This window comes from Stegostoma tigrinum, chromosome 13 (genome assembly GCF_030684315.1).
Source record: "Stegostoma tigrinum isolate sSteTig4 chromosome 13, sSteTig4.hap1, whole genome shotgun sequence".
NCBI classification, from domain to species: Eukaryota; Metazoa; Chordata; class Chondrichthyes; order Orectolobiformes; family Stegostomatidae; genus Stegostoma; species Stegostoma tigrinum.
In genome coordinates, this window is record NC_081366.1 from 51,647,792 (window position 1) to 51,668,829 (window position 21,038).

Genomic DNA, 21,038 nt, shown 5'->3' on the forward strand with positions numbered 1-21,038 from the left:
TTGATGCTCCTCAAAATCCTATTCCTATGTCCCTTCCATCCCCCACAGGTCCTCCATATTTGTCATGCTTAGTCAGTCAGTATCCACTATGCTCAAAACTCATGAGTCCTGTAATAACACTGGGGCGGGGGGTCTTTGGGATGCTCATGTAATTGTTAAAATAAACAAATAGCCCTTCAAAAAAGCATTAATCATCTTGAGAGCTCATAAAACTGTCAAAGCCGTTGTCATTCAAGTTGCATATAAGAAATTAGTCTTCCTCAGCACGCACAAATTGTCAAATAAACAACTATTCAAAAACCATTTCAAAAACACAATCCCATTTAGTGTTCACAGAGCGTCAATCAGAAAAAGCTCAATTCTTTGAACAACTATGTCACTAATGCTTACAAAGTCAAATCCATCAGTGAGACTTTGAGTTCAGTCAAATAGTTGTAATGGACTTCCATTACTTAACTGTATCAACAACATCGCCAGACCACAGCACATTACAACCTTCGAAGACCATTGCTTTAAAACTTGAACAGATCATTCATATGGACTTTTTAAAAAAATAATCAACTTAAAGCTTAATAGTTCTCTAAAATCTGAACTTTAACTTCTTTCTATAATCTCGCTCAGAATTTTGCATAGATCTAGTTGCCATCTAGTGTTTCGTCTCATTTTAGCCCAAATAACTTAATTGTAACATAATAGCAATTGTAATAAAACTGAAAGAACTGTGCTGCTGTAAATCAGAAACAAAAACAGAAATTGCTGGAAAATCTCAGCAGGTCTGACAGCATCTGTGAAAAGAACTCAGTGTTAACATTTCAGATCTAGTTACCCTTCCTCAGAACTGCAATAATAGCAATTATCTCTCACTCGTTTTCTCTAACAGCTTCAGGATTCATCTCCTCTCCAATGTCCTTTGATTTAATAAAGTTCAATGTATAGTGATTAATACAGTTTCAACACGTTATGACCATCACCTCCAAACTGACAATTCTCTCCTTTGAGTTTCACCTCATTTTTAATAATTTTTAAAAATTGATTTTACTAGGAAATAGTTTGCTGATTCCTTTGTTGGCATACACTTGTTCCAGTGCTTCCTCTTGGGATTTCTCATCCAGCTATTACATTTTTAAATTCTCTTTTTTTAAAAAAAGTTATCTTAATCTGCCTTCTGCTTTAGTCATAATTATTTTACAATCTCTGTTTAGCCCTGGTATGCTCAAAGTTCTATTGTTTTCTTCTTTATCAATGTTCTTCCAATAAGACAACAGTCACAAGGATGGCAAGGTGGCTAACTGATAGGGTGGCACAGTGGTTAGCTCTGCTGCCCTACAGCACTGGAGACCTGGGTTCAATTCCAGCATTGGATGACTGCTTGTGTGGAGTTTGCACGTTCTCCCTGTGCCTGCGTGTGTTTGCTCTGGTTTCCTCCCATGGTCTACAGATGTTCAGGCTAAATGGGTTGGCCATGTTAAATTGCCTGCAACATCTAGGGTGGGAAATGTTGAGGGTAGGTCTGGGTGGGATGCTCTTCAGAGGATCAGTATGGGCTGAATTGCCTGTTTCCATAACATAGGGATTCCATGAAATCTAACACCCACAGTGACTACACTTGACAAAAGGAAATTGGCCATAAAGTGCTTTTGGTCATATTAAACTGAAAGCTGTAAACTCTTCCTTTTACACATCCTGTGATTTTTAAAATATTTTAATAAAAGTATCTCAAAGTCACACTACAGTCCTTTGTGTCAATTTCCCATCTAGCTTACATTAACTAGCCTACTCCTCAGCTTCTGACCATCTGCCATAGTCTAATATGATGTTGTAGGTTTGTTTAACCTCCTGCTGATTTAATACAATCGAAGCTAGTTACATGCCTCGTTGCTGATTCTGGGACACCTATTTTTCTCATAAGTAATACATTTGGCTCCATCTGTATGACACAGTACTTACTACAAATATTATTGCTTTTCATGGCAATGAGAAGTGCTAGTTCATAATTCAGTCTCCCGTCTTCCCTCAAGCCTCTGTCCACGTAGTATTGCCCTAAACAAAGAAGGACTTGCACACAATCCGACTCCCAGCTGCAGTCTTGCATTTCCAAATATATATTCAGAGAATTCCTGAGGTAGCGTTCTGGCAGTGTTAAATGTTTACAGCACAGAGTCAGAGATCCAAAGTTAGCATGAGCGATAGCTTGGTTATGTTTTATACCAGTCTCTTCTGCAGCCATTATTGCACACAGGCAGTTTTCCAAAGCTTCCTTCAGCATGCCTTTTTTTCTCAAAGATATGGCCAACATGTTATGAACAACTCCTCTCTCAATAGGACCATGTGTCTGAAGTGAAAATTCCAGAAGGGAATTCAACATTTCTGATGCCACAGCAGGCTGATTATTTAAAAGATACAACCAGGCAAGAAAAAGAGAGATTCTGAAAGCTCCCCCATCACCAATGCATTTTGCTACATCTGCAGATTTTGTCATGAAATCAATTGCCTTTTCGTATGACTTGTATTGCAGGTGTAAATTAGCCAAAGCAAAATACAAGTCTCTCTGAATAATTGTATTGGTCACACCAGTTGAGAAACTTGAAGCCTTTTGAAGGTAAAAAGCAGCTTGAGTTGGTATTTCACAATGACAATATCCTGGATAGTTTAATTTTGAGACAATTTCCATGACCAGATCAGCTTTCTGCAAAGAACCAAACAAGGTGTTGTTGGAGCTGGTTTGAGCAAGTCTTAATGCTGCTAGCGCAAGTTCTGGTAAGCATTTTTTATTATACATCGAGCTTAAAATTAAATACACATTTACTGGGACTATATTGCTTTTTGAACCAAAATTATTTGAAAGAAACTGCAAATGTTCAGCAAATGGCAACATTTCTTCAGACTTTCCAATTTCCAAAAAAAGTTTTGAAATCAGGAAACAGACACGTGCCTCCAGGAGATAATCATCAGCAATCATTGCTTTTTTAAGTATAATGTTAAGTACCTCTAACTCATTCTCCGAGCTAAACATATGGCATGGGATGCACAAGAGAAGAGTTGCAGACTTTTCAGCAAGGTTATGAGATTTCTCTTTCATTTTTAGCTTCAAGTACACAGAAGCCAAATTGACGTACAATGCAGTCAATAGATACAAGTCAGAAAATGTGCCGTGCACCAGAGTCATTGCTTCTTCAAAGTAAACTCTGGCCTGGGAGAACCTGAATCTTTTAGCGCAAAGTCTTCCTAAAAGGAAACAGATTCTGGAGTAAGCCCAATGTTTGTTGTATCTTTTGGCTATCTCTCTTGCCATTTCCAAATACTGTAAAATTTCTTTTTCTTCAGTTACCCCATATAAAGTAGACCCTACAAAGGAAAAGGACAAATCATAGAATTGTTTGAATTGCACGATATATTCTTCTTGGTTTAGGTATAGTATTAAAGGGTCAAATGTTGCAGGATCATCGAGGCATCCTTGATTAAGATCTATCCAGAACTTCGGTTGATCAAGTTGATCTGGTTCTGGAACAAATTCTTGAAATTCCTTAGATTTAGAAGAATTTATCTCAGGAAAGTTCCTTCCACAAACAAGTCCAGCTAGTCCAGAAGGGAGATGGTTTGCAGATGTCAAATGAAGGCAATCTCCTGTGGAGATACATACAGGACAGCAAAATATAAAGGCCTCAGAAGTATTTGTAAATGAGTCAAAACATCTGAGTCCAGAAATTACTGCTAGTAATATTACTGAACATGTACTGAATCCATTAATCATGAAAAAAATAATTTCACGTGTTCGAATATTCAACAGAGGAATTTCAAACAAAATACTGTTCAACAAATATTCATAGTATCCATAACAGTATTTTTTAAGCTAGAATGTTTAGCTTAAGTCAATAAAATTTCAGTTATCATCAATCAGTTTGTGCTGATTTGTTACCTAAATAGCATAAACTAAGGAAGTATTATCAGACATAATGGGAACTGCAGATGCTGGAGAATTCCAAGATAATAAAATGTGAGGCTGGATGAACACAGCAGGCCAAGCAGCATCTTAGGATGCTGAGATGCTGCTTGGCCTGCTGTGTTCATCCAGCCTCACATTTTATTATCGAAGTATTATCAGATTTTGTTTTACCAGGTACTCTGGAGTGAACTGATAAAAACTTCAATTCTTTCACCACAACACTCAAATTCTAGAAAATAGTATTAACTCTTGAAAACAAATGTATCGATTAGCAATTTTGACCCAATAATACAAATTTTCATGGTAGAAGCAAATTAATGCAGATAATGGAATCTGCACTGAAAACAGTAAATGCTAGAGATCACAACAGGTCAGGCAGCATCCATAGAGAGAGAACAAGCTAAAGTCTCAAATCAAGATGACTCCTCATCAAAGCTGAAGCTCTAGAGCTTGCTTTTCCTCCACCAACACTGCCTGACCTGCTGCGATCTCCAGCATTTGTTGTTTTCAATATAGTCAACAACTTATGACATGAATATTTCAGTGCAAGTTTTTCTAAAATAGAATTATTATTTTGAAAGAATTTTACTCACGCTGTTCACTGTCTGACTTTATCTCTTGCAATTTACAATTATCTACATTTGAGAAAACATATATTCTTAGAAATAGAGAACATTAGCTGAATTTTATAGCCATTCCGCAGTTTCATTGCATTTGTATATTTAAGTAACTAAGTAAATGAAGTGTCCTGACCATTTCAGAGCATAGCCCAAAACAAAGCAAAAGTCAAAATTAAAGACCCCCAGAACAAAATACAATAAATTGATTTGCTCAGACTACAGTTATTTAGTTGGCAATTAGACATGCTTGGATTAAAAATTGATATAATTAACTGTGAACGTTTTTTGAATTTATACTTCATATATTATTTGCTATTTTTGTTTTAAATTCCCTGGACTGAAAGACTTCAACTGACGTACATGTCTGTAATATTATTGTTAATTCAGCATAGTACAAAATTCTGAGCAGGAATTCAAGTCATTTCCATTTGTACAACTTGTAATATACCTTGCAATTATAGACATTGACAAGCAAACATGAAATGGATCAACAGCAATGTAATTATATAAAATAGATTTTAACTGTGAGCTACAAAATGGTGGTGCCATTATAGAAACCTCAAGAGTTTTTATTAACATTAGCAAAATCCTGCAGTTCTTCTTAAATATTTAAATTATTGACAATCATCCTTCTTTGTAGTTTACCAATAATTAACAAAATGCTAAGCTATTTTGTGCATAGGGCCAATCGTTTTGCCATCACTTTGCAACCATCATGTTGAAACACTAGGGCTTGTCGCAGCATGTGACAACATGCTAACTACTTTCACATTTATTCACCAATCACGTTCATTTCTAGACATAAAATTAGTAACTTTCAAAACTAAGCGGCAACATGAGAACTGACATCACAATAATATATAACAATTAATTATTTAAATATTATTAAATTTAGCTTTTTAAAACTTTTTAAAATGATTGAAACATGTTTCTGTTGTGGTAATCTTATAGTCACTTTTGTGTTCTGAGCAATGCTTTAAGACATACAGAGTGAAGTTCAGGGATCTCGAGCTGAGTTTGAAGATGCTACCAGAAACTTCAAAAACAGGATATCTGGCACCAACCAGGGTTAAGGGGTCGCATGGTGTTGAAAGAATTAAATAGACTGTAGAACACAATGTAACTCAAACCCCAAATGGGCTGCATGTCAGATTTATAACGTAACAAGTTCCAAGCCCATTGATAAAATACACAGATCATGCACTAAAGCATAATGATGGGACAAAATATATACACTAGGGGACTTTTTTTAAATGGTTAGTTAGCTTATTACCACATTCTTAACAGGAAATCACACAATTATAAAGGAACGTAGGTTCTCCTCTAAAACTGTGAGCATTTGAGCTACAATTCAAGGAGGCTAATCTTCAGCAAGGTATTATGGACCAGCTATGCTTAGTGTGAAGCATAAACATACACCCATGATTATTCAGCATACTTGGCTGGCAGGGAAGACCTGACATTGTATTGTTAGAGAACCAGCTTTAAAGAGTGAGCCCATAAATGTAGTTAGTCCAACGTTGTACCTTAGAATGCAGGTCTCTTTTAACGGTCCTCCACACAAGTTTCAAACCATCTGGTGAAGGCGCTTATTCAAGATGTTTTAGCTGTCGATATGAAATTATCTCTCTAAAGTATCAGACTGGGTTAGTTATTATGTTCTCCCAGCCACGTAGTTTAAAACATTCATGGTCACTACTTAAATATGATCAATAGCCAAAAGAGTATCACAGGGCAGCACCTATGGGGCCATATCCCAGTGAAAATCACCAGTTTCAGCACAGAAGGTATGTTTGAAGCGAGAAGAACTGGAAAATTAACCATAAACTAATGTCACCACAAACATACCTAAACGATAAACTGCATTGATGTTGCTTTGGCAGAGTGTTTTCAGGAGATTCATCTGTTGATCATCAGATTTTTTAAAGGTAATCAGAGATGATTTTTCTTCATCACTTAAGAACAAGAGATGAGCATCCCTGCAAAATTAAAGCTTAAAATTTTATGTGAACTGGATATCTGACAGCAATTCAGCATTGCTTCAATTTCAATAATGTAACAAACATCAAATTAACCAACAAGCAAAAGCAAGAATAAAAACAACTGACATTTGTACTTTGATGAAATTTAACACGTAGATATAATGTGATGAGAACAACTCACAGTATACGTGCTCTTAGCCTTGCATTAGAAGGGTTCAAGATGAAAATTTACTCCACCTTATCATGTTATTCTGAAGTGCAACATATGCCATTTTTTCAGAATACAAAGAAACGTTTTAAGTGCTTGCCAGGCAACAGATATTGGAGTAAAATTTGGTGGACCTAAAGCCTCATTCCTCGTGACTACAATTTTGAGTAATACATTCCATTCAATGGTACAGCATCTATGTCAGGTGGCAGTTCATTAACCTGTGTGATTGTAACTTATTGGAAGAAACAAGATCCATAGACAGCAAAGCCTGATAAGGAAGAATAAAAATACTTCAAAAGATAATTGTTAATACTCTTCCAGTGAGACCACATAAATGAGTGTTTCTCCAGGGTCCACATAAATTAATGCTAGCTGCTGTGATTTGCGCCTCTTTGATGATAACCATTCCCTCTCTATCTCTCTGCTAGCTAGTAGTTTGCGATAACCTGCAAACATGCTCTACAGCATGACATCCACTTGGAGTTAATGAAGATTAAAACCTGAAAATGGCGTTGGGCACCCACATTAAAGGGAGCATGCAAACAACCTGCTCTCTTTTTAGGCACCTGACTTACCCTTATCTGTTGGTATATATAGAGAGTTATTACACACAGGATGCTATCAGACACAAAGTATGGCTTTTTTCTGTATATTCTTCTGAGGAAATCTGTTCAACAAAATGTTTGCTGTTCTGTCCACAACCCCTAAACCATCCACAGTCTAGATTCATTTACTCTAGTGAGAATTCCCCAAAATCTATTTCATTGCCTAAAGTAAAGCTCGGTAAAGTTCCACAATCTATTAACTTCTGCCAATTATAAAACTAGTAAAACTCACAATTATCGAACATTGTATCTTAGATGCTTCACCTTTATTGGTTGCATTTCTCAAAATGTTCTCAGAACCCAACAGCGCAAGGCCATCAATCCCGTCCACAAAATGCCATTAGGTTTATCTGCATTTCTTTACCTAGTCTTCTTTGACTCACTTGATAGTAAACATATCATTGATTTCTTTAGTTTAGAATCTGCTCCACATTTTGGAAAACGTGTTCTATTTTAAACGGAGAATAGGTGGCACTGCTGCATTGGGTGATTGATTGTGTGGAATTTGCACATCCCCAGTGTCTTTGTGGGTTTCCTCTGGGTGCTGGTTTCCTCCCAAAGTCCAAAGATGTGCAGGCTAGCTGGATTGGCCATGGGAAATTCAGGGCTACAGGAATAAGGTAGGGGGTGGTTTTGGGTGGGATGCTCTTCAGGTCAGTGTGGACTTGATGGGCTGATCAGTCTGCTTCCACACAAATGGGATTCAATGATTCTAGACTGAATAAGTAATATCGACATTGTTTTAAGAATTTACATATTTGCCTCTAGGTTGAGAAGTTACTTCAAGGAAATCTCTTCCTTACAAGGCACTTCTGTTTTGACTGACGATGCCTGACAGCAGATAGATGTAGGTGAGTTCAGTGAAAGTAACTAGTGATGTATGACATGCCACTGAATGGCGATGGCAGCAGAAGCATCAGTGATTAATGCATGTACCACCAGAGGGAGCAGCCAAACAGAGATGAGGAATGCAAAATTAGGAAGCTGCCCATAAATAAATCACTCAGTGAGAACATGCAGAGTCCAGGAAATATGGTGTCTCGCACAAGGATTTGTATTACACTGAACACAAAACAGAAAAGGTAATATGAAACTGAAAACTGAGAAATATATATGAAAAGGAGTAGTAGGAATTGCAGATGTTTGAGAATCTGATATACAAAGGTATAGAGCTGGATGAATAGTGCAGGCCAAGCAGCATCAGAGGAGCAGGAAGGCTGACGTTTCGATACTAGACCCTTCTTCAGAAATGGGGGTGAGGAAGGGGGTTCTGAAATAAATAGGGAGAGAGGGGGAGGTGGATAGAAGATGGATAGAGGAGAAGATAGGTGGAGAGGAGTCAAACAGAACAAAGAGGCAGGGATGGAGCCAGTATAGGTGAGTGTAGGTGGGGTGTTATGGAGGCGATAGGTCAGTCCAGGGAGGAAACACAGGTCAAGGGAGTGGGATGACATTATAGGTAGGAGATGGGGGCGGGGCTTGGGGTGGGAGGAGAGGATAGGTGGGAGGAAGGACAGGTTAGGGAGGCGGGGACGAGCTGGGCTGGTTTTGGGATGCGGTTGGGAGGGGAAATTTTGAAGCTTGTGAAGTCCACATTGATGCCATTGGGCTGCAGGTTTCCCAAGCGAAATATGAGGTGCTGTTCCTGCAACCTTCGGGTGGCATCGTTGTGGCACTGCTGGAGACCCAGGATGGACATGTCGTCTGAGGAATTGAAATGGGAGGTGCTGTCGTCTACTGTGAACTGAGTGTAGGTGTTCTGCAAACAGGCCCCCAAGCCTCTGTTTGGTTTCCCCAATGTACAGGAGACTACAACAGGAACAGCGGATACTGTATACTACATTACCACATGTGCAGGTGAACATCTGCTTGATGTGGAAAGTCTTCTTGGGGCCTGGGTTGGGGGTGAGGGGGAGGGTGTAGGGGCAGCTGGAGCACTTCCTGCAGTTGCAGGGAAAAGTGCCGGGGTGATGGGGCTGGAGGGGAGTGTGGAGCGGACAAGGGAGTCACAGAGAGAGTGGTCCCTTTGGAAAGAAGATAAGGGTGGGGAGGGAAAAATGTCTTTGGTGGTGGGTTCAGATTGCAGATGGCGGAAGTGTCGGAGGATGATGTGTTGGATCCGGAGGTTGGTGGGTGGTTCCGTGAGGATGAGGGGGATGCTGTTTTGGTTGTTATTGCGGGGTGGAGGTGTGAGGGATGAGTTGCGGGAAATGTGGGAGACATGGTCGAGGGTGTTGTCGACCACTGAGGAGGGGGATGTTGTGTTCCTTGAAAAACGAACCTACAAAGAGGCAGGCATAGCTTGGGCCCATGCGGGTAACCATGGCAACCCCCTTTGTCTGTAGGAAGTGGGAGGAATCAAGAGAGAAGTTGTTGAGGGTGAGGACAAGTTCAGCTAAGTGGATGAGGGTGCCAGTGGAGGGGGACTGTTCGGGCCTGCAGGACAGGAAGCAGCGGAGGGCCTTTAGGCCATCTGCATAGAGAATGCAGGTGTATGGGGACCAGACATCCATGGTAAAGATGAGGTGTTGGAGAGGGGGCAATTGGAAGTTTTGGAGGAGGTGGAGGGCATGGGTGGTGTCACAGACGTAGGTAAGGAGTTCCTGGACCAAGGGGGAGAAAATGGAGGCCAGATAGTTGGAGATAAGTTCGGTCGAGCAGGAGCAGGCAGGTACAATGGGTTGACCCGGGCAGTCAGGTTTATGGGTTTTGGGAAGGAGATAGAAGCGGGCGGTGCGGAGTTGGAAGTTGTGGGTGGGAGGTCACCTGAGGTGATGAGGTTGTGGATGGTTTGGGAGATGATGGTTTGGTGGTGAGGGGTGAGGGGTGAGGTCATGATCAAGGGGGCGGTAGGAGGAGGTGTCGGAGAGCTGGCGTCTGGCCTCAGCAATGTAGAGGTCAGTGCGCCATACTACAACTGTGCCTCCCATGTCCGCAGGTTTTACAGTGAGGTTAGGATTGGAGCAGAGGGAGCAGAGGGCTGCATGTCCCACTTCCTACAGACATAGGAGGTGACCATGGGTATCGGCATAGGCCCAAGCTATGCCTGCCTCTTTCTAGGTTACATGGAACTCTCTCTCTTCTGTATCTACACTGGCCCTAAACGCCACCTCTTCCTCCGTTTCATTGATGACTGTATCGGCGCCACTTTGTGCTCCCACGAGGAGCTCGAACAGTTCATCCACTTCACCAACACCTTCCACCCCAACCTCAAGTTCACCTCTACCATCTCTGATACCTCTCTCTCCTTCCTGGGCCTCTCTGCTTCCATCTCTGGCAACCACCTGCAAACCAATATCTATTTCAAGCCCACCGACTCCCACAGCTATCTAGGATACATCTCCTCCCACCCACCTTCCTGCAAAAATTCCATCCCCTATTCCCAATTCATTTGCCTCTGCCACATCTGCTCCCAGGATGAGGTATTCCACTCCCATATATCTCAGATGTCTGCGTTCTTCAAGGATCGCAACTTCCCTTCCACAGTGGTCGAGAATGATCCTGACCATGTCTCCTAAATTTCCCACAAATCATCCCTCACACCCCTTCCTCACAATAACAGCCAAAATAGAATATCCCTCATCCTCATGTACTATCACACCTACCTCCGGATCCAACACATCATCCTCCAACACTTCTACCAAATACAATCCAACCACACCACCAAACATATTTTTCCCTCCCCACCCTTGTCTGCTTTCCGAAGGGGCAACTCTCTCCATGACTCCCTTGTCTGCTTCACTCTCCCCTCCAACCCCACCACACCCGGCACTTTTCCCTGCAACCGCAGTAAGTGCTACATCTGCCCCTACAACTCCCCACTCACCCCCATCCCAGGCCGCAAGAAGGCTTTCCACATCAAGCAGATGTTCACCTGCACATCTGCTAATGTGGTATTCTGTACCCATTGTTCCCGTTGTGGCATCCTCTACATCAGGGAAACGAAGCGGAGCTTGGAGACCTCTTTGCAGAACACCTACGCTTGGTTTGCATGAAAAAACTGCTCCTCCCAGTTATGAACCATTTCAACTCCCCCTCCCATTCCTCAGATGACATGTCCATCCTGGGCCTCCTGCATTGCCACAACGATGCCACTTGAAGGTTGCAGGAACAGCACCTCATATTCCACTTGGGAACCCTGCAGCCCAATGGTATCAATATGGACATCACAAGCTTCAAAATCTCCCCTCCCCCTACCGCAACCCAAAACCGGCCCAGCTTGTCTCCACATCGCTAACCTGTCCTTCCTCCCACCTATCCCCTCCTCCCACCTCAAGCCCCAACTCTATCCCCTACCTACCAACATCATCCCAACCCCTTGACCTGTCTGTCCTCCCTGCACTGACCTATCTCCTCCCTAACTCCCTACCTACACTCACCTCTACTGGCTCCATCCCCAGCTCTTTGACCTGTCTGTCTCCTCTCCACCTATCTTCTCCTCTGTCCATCTTCTATCCGCCTCCCCCTCTCTCCCTATTTATTTCAGAATCACCTTCCCCTCCCCCATTTCTGAAGAAAGGTCTAGTATTGAAACGTCAGCCTTCCTGCTCCTCTGAAGATGCTTGGCCTGCTCGGTTCATCCAGCTTGACACCTCGTTATCTAATGTATATGTGAATATTTTATTCCAATGCTCAATATCGTGTAATGGGAAATTTCAGTCAAGTGCAGAATCAGCACTATCAACATTGTTCCAGTATCAAAGCTACGAATCTTAGTTGAACAACTAACATTTTTATGCTCTTTTAATCAGAAGATGTTTACTCACAGCGTTTTGAATTGGTCAGGTTGCATGTGTCTTATTTGGACAAACCCAGTTTCTCCAGAATTTAAAGACTTTCCCAAAGCCCACTGCAGGTTAGAAAGAAGGAAGCCAATTATCTGAATTTTTTCTCCTTTAACGAAATGCAGTTCATCCGCCTCACCCTCCTTGCAATCCACAGTTGCAATACAAGTACCAGTACCTAAAGGCAAATGTTTGCTTGTAAGTGAAAAGTTGCAGGAAATATATGCTCATCTTAATTTAAATGACATCTGGCTTAAAAAAATACAATTTCCTTGAACGTGCTCTATCTCTATTGTGAAATACATAATGGAAACCATTCGAATGTTCAGGTACTTGTAGCAATCTCTGCCCGTATACAGCAAGACCTGGACAACATCTTGGGCTGATAAGTGATAAGTAACTTTACACCACGCAAATGTCAGGTAATGACCATGTCCGACAGGAAATAGTCTAAACATTGCCCCTTGGCATTCAATGATCTGACATAAATTGTGTGGCTGTGAGAGCAGGTCAGAGGCCTAGAATACTGTAGTGAGTAGTTGCTGTATTTGCTAATACTGTAGTTGCTTCCCTACTGCGAGGCACAATTTAGAAGTGTGATGCTAAACTACCAACTTGCCTGCAAGTGTGCTATTCCGGCCAGACACAAGAAGACTAAGACAATGCACCCCACTTGAACGGCATCCCCTCTATCATCTTCAACTTTTTTTCCCATACAGTGGTGGAGCAAAAAACCAGCAGATACATGAGAACACCTTCCTCGCCTGGTCTTCTCCAAAACACCCACCCCACAACCTCAATCCACACGTCATTGTGATCTGGAACCACATTGGGTTCCTTCACCTGTTGCTAAGGCAAAGTCCTGGATCTCCCTTGCTAACAGTACTCCAGACATCCCTACCCTTCAAGAACTAGAATGGTTCCAGACATCTCACTGCAACCTTCTCCAGGGAAATTAGGGATGGAAAATTAATGCTTGCCTAACCCTCAATGCCTACATCTCATGAACAAAAATTTTTTTACCAAATGCTGATATGTATGACAGTGTCATATGCAAGTGTACAACTTCCTCTCTTAGATAAATAAGTTTTGCACAATTTCCTCAAGAAGTTAATCCTTTAAAGAGTCAACTATCTTTAAACAAAGCATTTTTGTTCACCACTTCCTTTTAACTAAATACATAGGGTAAGCTTTCATTGGGTTTACTCGCCCATATAAAATTCCTCATCACCTCCTCCACATTCATCACATTTAGTTCAGAATTAATGATATCACCTGTGGAACCGTAACAATGGGAAAGGAGGATAATTTGGGATGAATGAACATTGTTGAGAGTTAATTATCCAACTGGCTGTACACGATATTTAGACAACAAGGATAGAGTGTAACAAAACAGTAAAAGAGAGTGTTTCACTCCCAAGTACCTAAGTTCGATGAGCAAAAAATTTAAACTCACCCGAATCTCTCACTTATTGATTAAATAAAAAAAAACTGAGAATCTATAGGATGAAAAATGCAAAATTATTTACTTACCAATTGATTGAGCAAAATGCTGCTGTTTAGTTTCCTTACATCCATTAAAGTTTCCTGCTCTGACCTTTAAGAACCATCTGTGAATTAATGCCATTGTATTGTAATTAATCAGTAACAAAATATTAGTCATAAAATAAGAGGAAGATATTCAAAACTGGTCTTTGAAATGTTTCAGATTCCTCACAATACACCTTCAAGTGCTGTAATTTTATTTCAATTAACCTTAATCTAGTGGTTGATTTGACAACATTGACTAAGATTTGTATTTTCAAATTGTACCAAACAGCTGGAAACAAAATTGCATCCTGATTTTAAGGAGATTACGTATTCCTCTGAGATTAAAAAAGATGCAACAACAAATTACAAGATAATAAAATGTGAGGCTGGATGAACACAGCAGGCCAAGCAGCATCTCAGGAGCACAAAAGCCTACGTTTCGGGCCTAGACCCTTCATCAGAGCCTGCTGTGTTCATCCAGCCTCACATTTTATTATCTTGGATTCTCCAGCATCTGCAGTTCCCATTATCTCTAACAACAAATTACATACTGTTTCATTTAAATACTGTAATTGTATTTTGGCAGTGAAACAAAAGTGGCTTGTGATATAGTGGGTTTCTCCCTGCGGGCTTCTCACTTCACTGACATAACTTGAAACTAAACTGGAGAAGTGGAAACACAATTGAACTTTGTCATCATGTTTTCCAAAAGCAGGAATCCTAATTCTGTATCATTAGATTCTGGCAGAAAAGCAAGTTTGCAGTTTCTCCAAATGGTAGAAACAGGTAGAAGAATCAAATGTAGTAAAGTGAGTTTGAGGTTCTATAATCTTCCACCAAGAAAAATACAAATGGGAGAGAATATTTTGCTTACTGGTAAAAAGGGTAGAGAAGAGCCTGTGGTGCAGATACTGGAAGAAGGCCTGTTTCATTGGTCGAAAGCGACGTTGCTTCCCATTTTAAGTTCTTTCCAATATCTTTGAGCATGATGAGATCATCCTTGCAGATGCTCACGTCTTCCTCTTCATTCTTAAGAATGTTTGATAGGATTCTGGTGAAGAATGGCCCTTGATGTAGAAATACAACAATCTTAGATTACTTTTAACAAAATAAAGATAAAATCAACAGCATAACAGTGACATATGAACAGCTCTTAAAGAGATCTAATTGTAATGATGAACACGGTTTTACCAATTTACTTTGTTATTACAACACTTGAATTCATCACAAAGCAAAACAATTCAACATTTCCTCAGATGGAATAAGCCCAAAACCGATTAAACATCTGAATGGTAGGAAAAACACTGAAGATTAACATACAGTATAGGATACAGTTCTTAAGGGGATACAGGAGCAGGAGGATCTGGGTGTTTATCTGTACAGAGAACTAAAAGTGACAGAACAGATGGAGAGAGCAGGAAGTAAAACATACACGATTCTTTATGAATAGGAACAGAATACGAGCACAGGGAGATGATGTTGGACTTGTAAAAAGCACTTGTTAGACGTCAGCTACAGTACAGTGGACAGTCCAGGGTAAATCACTAGATGATAAGGTAAAGGGCGGAATTATGCCAGTCAGCCCATTGAATCTGCTCCACTATTTGATTGTGGCTGATATGTTTCGCAATACCAATCTTCTGCCTTCTCCTACAACACTAAGACCCCTTACAAATCAAGAACCTAGCTCTGATTGAAATATCTTCAATGACTTGGCCTCCACAGTTTTATGTGGCATTGAATTCCACACAGATAAGCCTCTGGCTGAAGAAATTCCTCCTCATCTCAGGTCAAAAGGAACTTCCCTTCACTTGGGGGCTGTGCCTTCAGGCCCTAGTCCATCCTAATAGCGGAAATATTTTCTGCACATCCACCCTATTCAGGCCTCTCAGTTTAAGTTTCAGTCAGATCGCCCCACATCTTTCTAAACTCCATTCAGTTCAGACCCAGAGTCTTCAACCGTGACAAGCCCTTCATTCCAGGATCATGCTTGTAAACGTCCTCTCTACCCCCTATATCTTTCCTGAGATATGGAGCTCAAAACTGTCAGAATATTCCAAATGGGGTCTGACCAGAGCCTAATGCAGTCTCAGCAGTACATCTCTGCTCTTATATTCTAGCCCACTTGAAAAGAATGCTGATGTTGCATCTGCCTTCCTAACTGCCAAGTGAACCTTCATGTTAAACCTAAGAGAATCCTGAACTAGGACTCATAAGTCACTTTGTGGTTTAGATTTCCTAAGCCTTTCCACATTTAGAAAATAGTCTATGTCTCCATTCTTCCAACCAAAGGGCGTAACTTCACACTTTCTCACATCATATTCCATCTTCCACTTTTTTGCCCATTCCCTTAGCCTGTCCAAATCCTTCTGCAGCCTCCTTGCTTCTCAACACTACCTCTCCCTCCACCAATGTTTGCATAATCTGCAAATTTAGCAACAATGCCCTCAGTTCCTTATTCAGATCATTAATGCATAATGTGAAAGGTTGTGGTCCCCAACATCGACCCCTGCAAAACTTTACTAGTCACCAGCTGAAAAAAAGACCTCTTTATCTCTATTCTCTGCCTTGTGCCAGTCGACTAATCCTCTACATATTCTAGCAGTTTTCCCTAATACACCAATGGGCTCTTATCTTATTTAGCAGCCCCCTGGCGCCCTGTCAAAGGCCTTCAGGAAATCCGAATAGATCATATCCACTGGCTTTCCTGAGTGTATCTTGTTCTTTATCTGCTCAAAGAATTCTAACAGATTTGTCAGACAAGGCCTCCACTTGACAAAGCTGTGCTGACTCAACCCTATTTTACCATGCACTTCCAAGTACTCCATAATTTCATCCTTAATGATGGACTTTAAAATCTTAGCAATGACTGAGATCAGGCTAACCAGTCTATAATTTCTTGTCATCTGTCTCTCTCCCTTCTTAAATATGGGTGTATAATCAGCGAATTACTTGTCCTATGGGACCCTCCCCGACTCCAGTGATTCCTGAAAGATCAGCACTGATGCCTTTACAATCTCAACTATCTCCTTCAGAATTCTAGGGTCGAGTCCATCTGGTCTGGGTGATTTATCTGTCTTCAGACCATGCAACTTCTGCAGGCACTTTCTCCTTAATGATGGCCACTACACTCATCTCTACCCCGAATCTGGAAGTTCTGGTATTCTACTTGTGTTTTTCACCATGAAGCATAAAGCAAAGTACCTATTCAGTTCCTCTGGCATTCCTTTGCTTCCTGTTACTACTTCTGCAGTCTCATTTTCCAGTGGTCCAATGTCCAGTCTTGTTTCTCTCTTATCTTTCATCTATCTAAAAGAAACTCTTAGAATATTCTTTTATATGACTACCTACTTCCCTGTCATCTTTTACCTTCTCGCATCTTATACCTTATTGCCTTTTTAGATGATGTGTACTGGTTTTTAAAGACTTCCTGATCTTTTGGCTTCCCTGTAATCTTCACCACATTGTATGCTTTTTCTTTTGCTTTTACGCTGTCACTGTCATCAGCCACGGTTGCCTCATCCTACCTTTACTATGTTTCCTCTTCCTTGAGATAAGTTTCTGCTGTGCCTCCCAAATTACCCCCAGAAACACCTGACATTGCTGCTCCCAGCTTGGCTCGCCTTCTAATCAACCCTGGCCAGCTCCTTCCCCATTTTGTTACAGTTACCTTTACTCAATTGTAATACTATTACATTGGATTCAAGCTGTACCTCTCAAATTGCAGTGTGGATTCTACATTTTATGGGCACTGCTCCCTACAGGTTCCTTCACCTTAAGCTCTCTAATCATGTCTGCCTCATTATACATCTCCGTATCCAAAATTGCTTGTTCCCCAGTGGGGGGCTCTGCATAAACTGCTCTGAGAATTTGAGTCTGGCAGCGGGGGTTGCCAGGCAGAGAGAGGGGTAAAGTGGGTAATGTCTGGCCGCCAATAAAGGCTAACCCGGAGCCCAACTGAATCGCCCTGGAGTCTTCCCTTCTCCTTCCAAAACCCACCAAGAGACTAAAAAGACAGTGAGCCATTAGTGGGTAATTGTGCATTTGTGGGTAACCTGCTGGGCTCATGCCCAGTGGCTGACCTGAGCGGCCTGTTCAAGGCCTAAGGCCTGGTCAACAAATGCGACATGCTGGGCAGCTACGCCTTCGTACACATGAGGAGGAGGTGGAGGCCAAACAGGCCATCTCGGACCTGGAGGCCGAGTGGCACTGTGGCACCCCACTGACGGTGCAGACCGGCTGCAGAATTCCACCAAGCTGTACGTGGGCAACATGGCAGAGGCAGCCACCACCCGGGAGCTGCAGGGGCTGTTCGAGCGCCACAGCTGAGCAGCCGAGTGTGACATCATAAAGAGCTATGCCTTCGTGCACATGGACGAGGAGCAGCAGGCGCTGGATGCCATCCTCGCTCTCAGCAACACTGAGCTGGCCGGCCAGGGCATCTATGTGCAGCTCTCCAAATCCAACCCAGTGCGGGGGCCTGCCCCCCACAGAGGCCAGGTCGCCTTTCCACTTACCTCCGAACCCACCTACAAATTGCCTGACCCTCCGCCTCCCTTACCTCCCTCTGCTACCCCCTCGCCATCCTCTTGCACGCCCCGCCAACCCCGGCTTCTACCGTTACAACCTTTACGGCTGCCACCTCTTGCCCCCCTCTTCTCCCTCCTTTGCCCCCCATCCCCCCTCCTGCTCCACAGCCGCCCTACGTCTTGGACCCCCACCACGCCTGTCTCCACCTCTGCCCCCTCTGCCTGGGACCCCCGCTGCACCATGCCTCCACCTTCCCCTCCTCCCCTCTGCCTCGTCTTCCTTACCTGAGGGGTGCCCACCTCCACTGCAGCCAGGACAGTTGTCACCTCAGCAATGGCTATGGCAGCAAGATTTGGGGCTATTGACTCATATTGCTTTATTCCTGAGGCTGGTTGGTTGCTTGGGTGGTGACAGAAGTTGCTGAGGGTAGGGAATAGAATGAAGACATGCATAGAGAATGGGCAAGGGTTTGCACATTCTTCCCGTATCTGTGTGGGTTTCCTCCCACAGTCCAAAGGTGCGCAGGCTAGGTGGAGTGGCTATGCTAAATTGCCCATAGTGTTCATGGATGTGTAGATCGGTTACAGGGAAAGGGCAATGGGTCTGGGTGGGGTGCACTGAGAGTTGGTATGGACTTGTGGGGCCGAAGGGCCAGTTTCCACAGGGAAATTTAGGAATTCTGTAGGAATTCTATTCTATAATAAAACCATGTCACCAATTCCTTCACTTGGGATTAACTGCCAAATTGATTTCCATCTCTTGATTTATTTTATCCCCCACATTCTGACAACTATTCAGAGGCCTGTACATAACTGCTGTCAGGGTCTTTTCTCCTTTGTGATTCTTCAACTCTACCTATACAGATTCTACACCTTCCGACGCTATATCACTTCTTGCTATTGATATACAGTATTCTTTTATAACTAATGAGGAAATCCCACCCGCTTTGCACATCTGACTATTGTGGTCAAGTCTCTATGATACCTACATCGTATCTGCCAATTTCAATCTGTGTGACAAGTTCATTGACCTTGTTTCATGGATGTGAGTTTGCTCGCTGAGCTGTAAGGTTAGTTTTCAGACGTTTCGTCACCATTCTAGGTAACATCATCAGTGAGCCTCCGACGAAGCGCTGGTGTTATGTCCCGCTTTCTATTTATCTGGTTAGGTTTCCTTGGGTTGGTGATGTCATTTCCTGCGTTGGTGATGTCATTTCCTTTTCTTTTTCCCAGGGGATGGTAGATTGGCTCCAAATCAATGTGTTTGTTGATGGAGTTCCGGTTGGAATGCCATGCTTCTAGGAATTCTCGTGCGTGTCTCTGTTTGGCTTCTCCTAGGATGGATGTGTTGTCCCAATCAAAGTGGTGTCCTTCCTTATCTGTATGTAAGGATACGAGTGATAGTGGGTCATGTCACTCATATCCTTACATACAGATGTGGAAGGACACCACTTTGATTGGGACAACACATCCATCCTAGGAGAAGCCAAACAGAGACACGCACGAGAATTCCCAGAAGCATGGCATTCCAACCGGAACACCATCAACAAACACATTGATTTGGAGCCAATCTACCATCCCCTGAGAAAAAGAACAGGATATGACATCACCAATGCAGGAAATGACATCACCAACCCAAGGAAACCTAACCAGATAAATAGAAAGCGGGACATAACACCAGCGTTTCGTCGGAGGCTCACCGATGATGTTACCTAGAATGGTGACGAAACGTCTGGGGACAAACCTTACAGCTCAGTGAACCAGCTCACATCTCGAACACAATAAAGACCCACTCTCTTGTGGACTGAGAGGACGAGAGTGCTGTCTTGGAGGTGAAAGGAGGACGTCGGGTTGGCTGTGCACCCTTGCAACCAGTGGATCTTAATGCTGGCTTCGGCCTAACGCTGGTTCAGGGGAGCAGCCAACCTGCAATGATGGCTGCGGCAAGTGCTCGTGCCCCAGGTCAGGGGGTCCGGAACACCATCCGTGTTTCCGTAAAGAAGGTGGATGAAGGTGCACCTGTGGACCGCACCTTCTTCGTGAAGAGGGTCCTGTTGGACTGTTGTGGGTTCGCTGCTGCGGACATTTACTGCCTGCAGGATTTCCCCGGAGGGGGTTTTTACGATGTGACCTTCCGGAGTGCCAAGCTTTGCGAGCGCTTCCTGGAGGTTTTCAAGGAGAAAGGAGGTGAGGGCCCCCTCTCTGTATTGACCGCTGTCCCACTGTTTGTGATGCCAGCACAGAGGAGCCGTATGGTGACTGTACACATGTACAACCCGCATGTGCCAGCAGTTGATGTCCTGACCTTCCTCGGAAGGTATGTGAAGGTGGAGGGGGACCTAACTGACATGGTGGACCCCTTTGGCATCTGGACGAGTAAGAGGCAGGTCAAGGTGACGCTGAGGATGGGCGCAGACGGGAATGTCGCACACCCACCGTCCAGCTTCGTGATCGGCGGGAGCAGGGGCTACCTGACCTATGCAGGGCAACCTAAAGTCTGCCATGCCTGTGGTAGGTCAGGTCACATGGCGGCCGACTGCAAAGTCACCATCTGCAGGAACTGCAGGGAGGAGGGACACCTTGCAAAGGATTGCCCACGAGAGAGAAGCTGCAACCTTTGCGGGGAAGCGGGCCACTTCTATAGGGCATGCCCGCGGCGGGGTACCACCTACGCCCAGGTCGCCGGCAGGGGAAATGCGGGGCCAGCCCCCCCGGAGGAGAGGAAGGCACCAGGGCCCAGCAAGGACCCCACTAATGTGCAGGAGGGCCAGGCCGTGCAGGAGGGCCCAGCACTGCAGGATGGGCCCGAGGCCAGCAAAGCACCCCTGCAGGCT

The 21,038-nt window shown here is 43.2% G+C and overlaps 1 protein-coding gene across 2 annotated transcripts in view; it reads right to left on the reverse strand.

Moving 5' to 3' along the window:
- sh3tc2 (SH3 domain and tetratricopeptide repeats 2) overlaps positions 1-21,038 on the reverse strand; it is a 112,392-nt gene that overhangs the window by 16,777 nt on the left and 74,577 nt on the right. Inside the window, exons 8-13 of one of the 2 annotated variants that reach the window (XM_059650741.1) lie at positions 14,550-14,742; positions 13,679-13,755; positions 12,128-12,323; positions 6,412-6,542; positions 4,537-4,578; positions 1,948-3,624 (exon numbers count right to left, since the gene is read on the reverse strand). In XM_059650741.1, coding sequence (XP_059506724.1) covers positions 1,948-3,624; positions 4,537-4,578; positions 6,412-6,542; positions 12,128-12,323; positions 13,679-13,755; positions 14,550-14,742 — 2,316 coding nt within the window. The remainder of the gene's footprint in view (positions 1-1,947; positions 3,625-4,536; positions 4,579-6,411; positions 6,543-12,127; positions 12,324-13,678; positions 13,756-14,549; positions 14,743-21,038) is intronic. The other variant, XM_059650742.1, reaches the window with a different exon arrangement.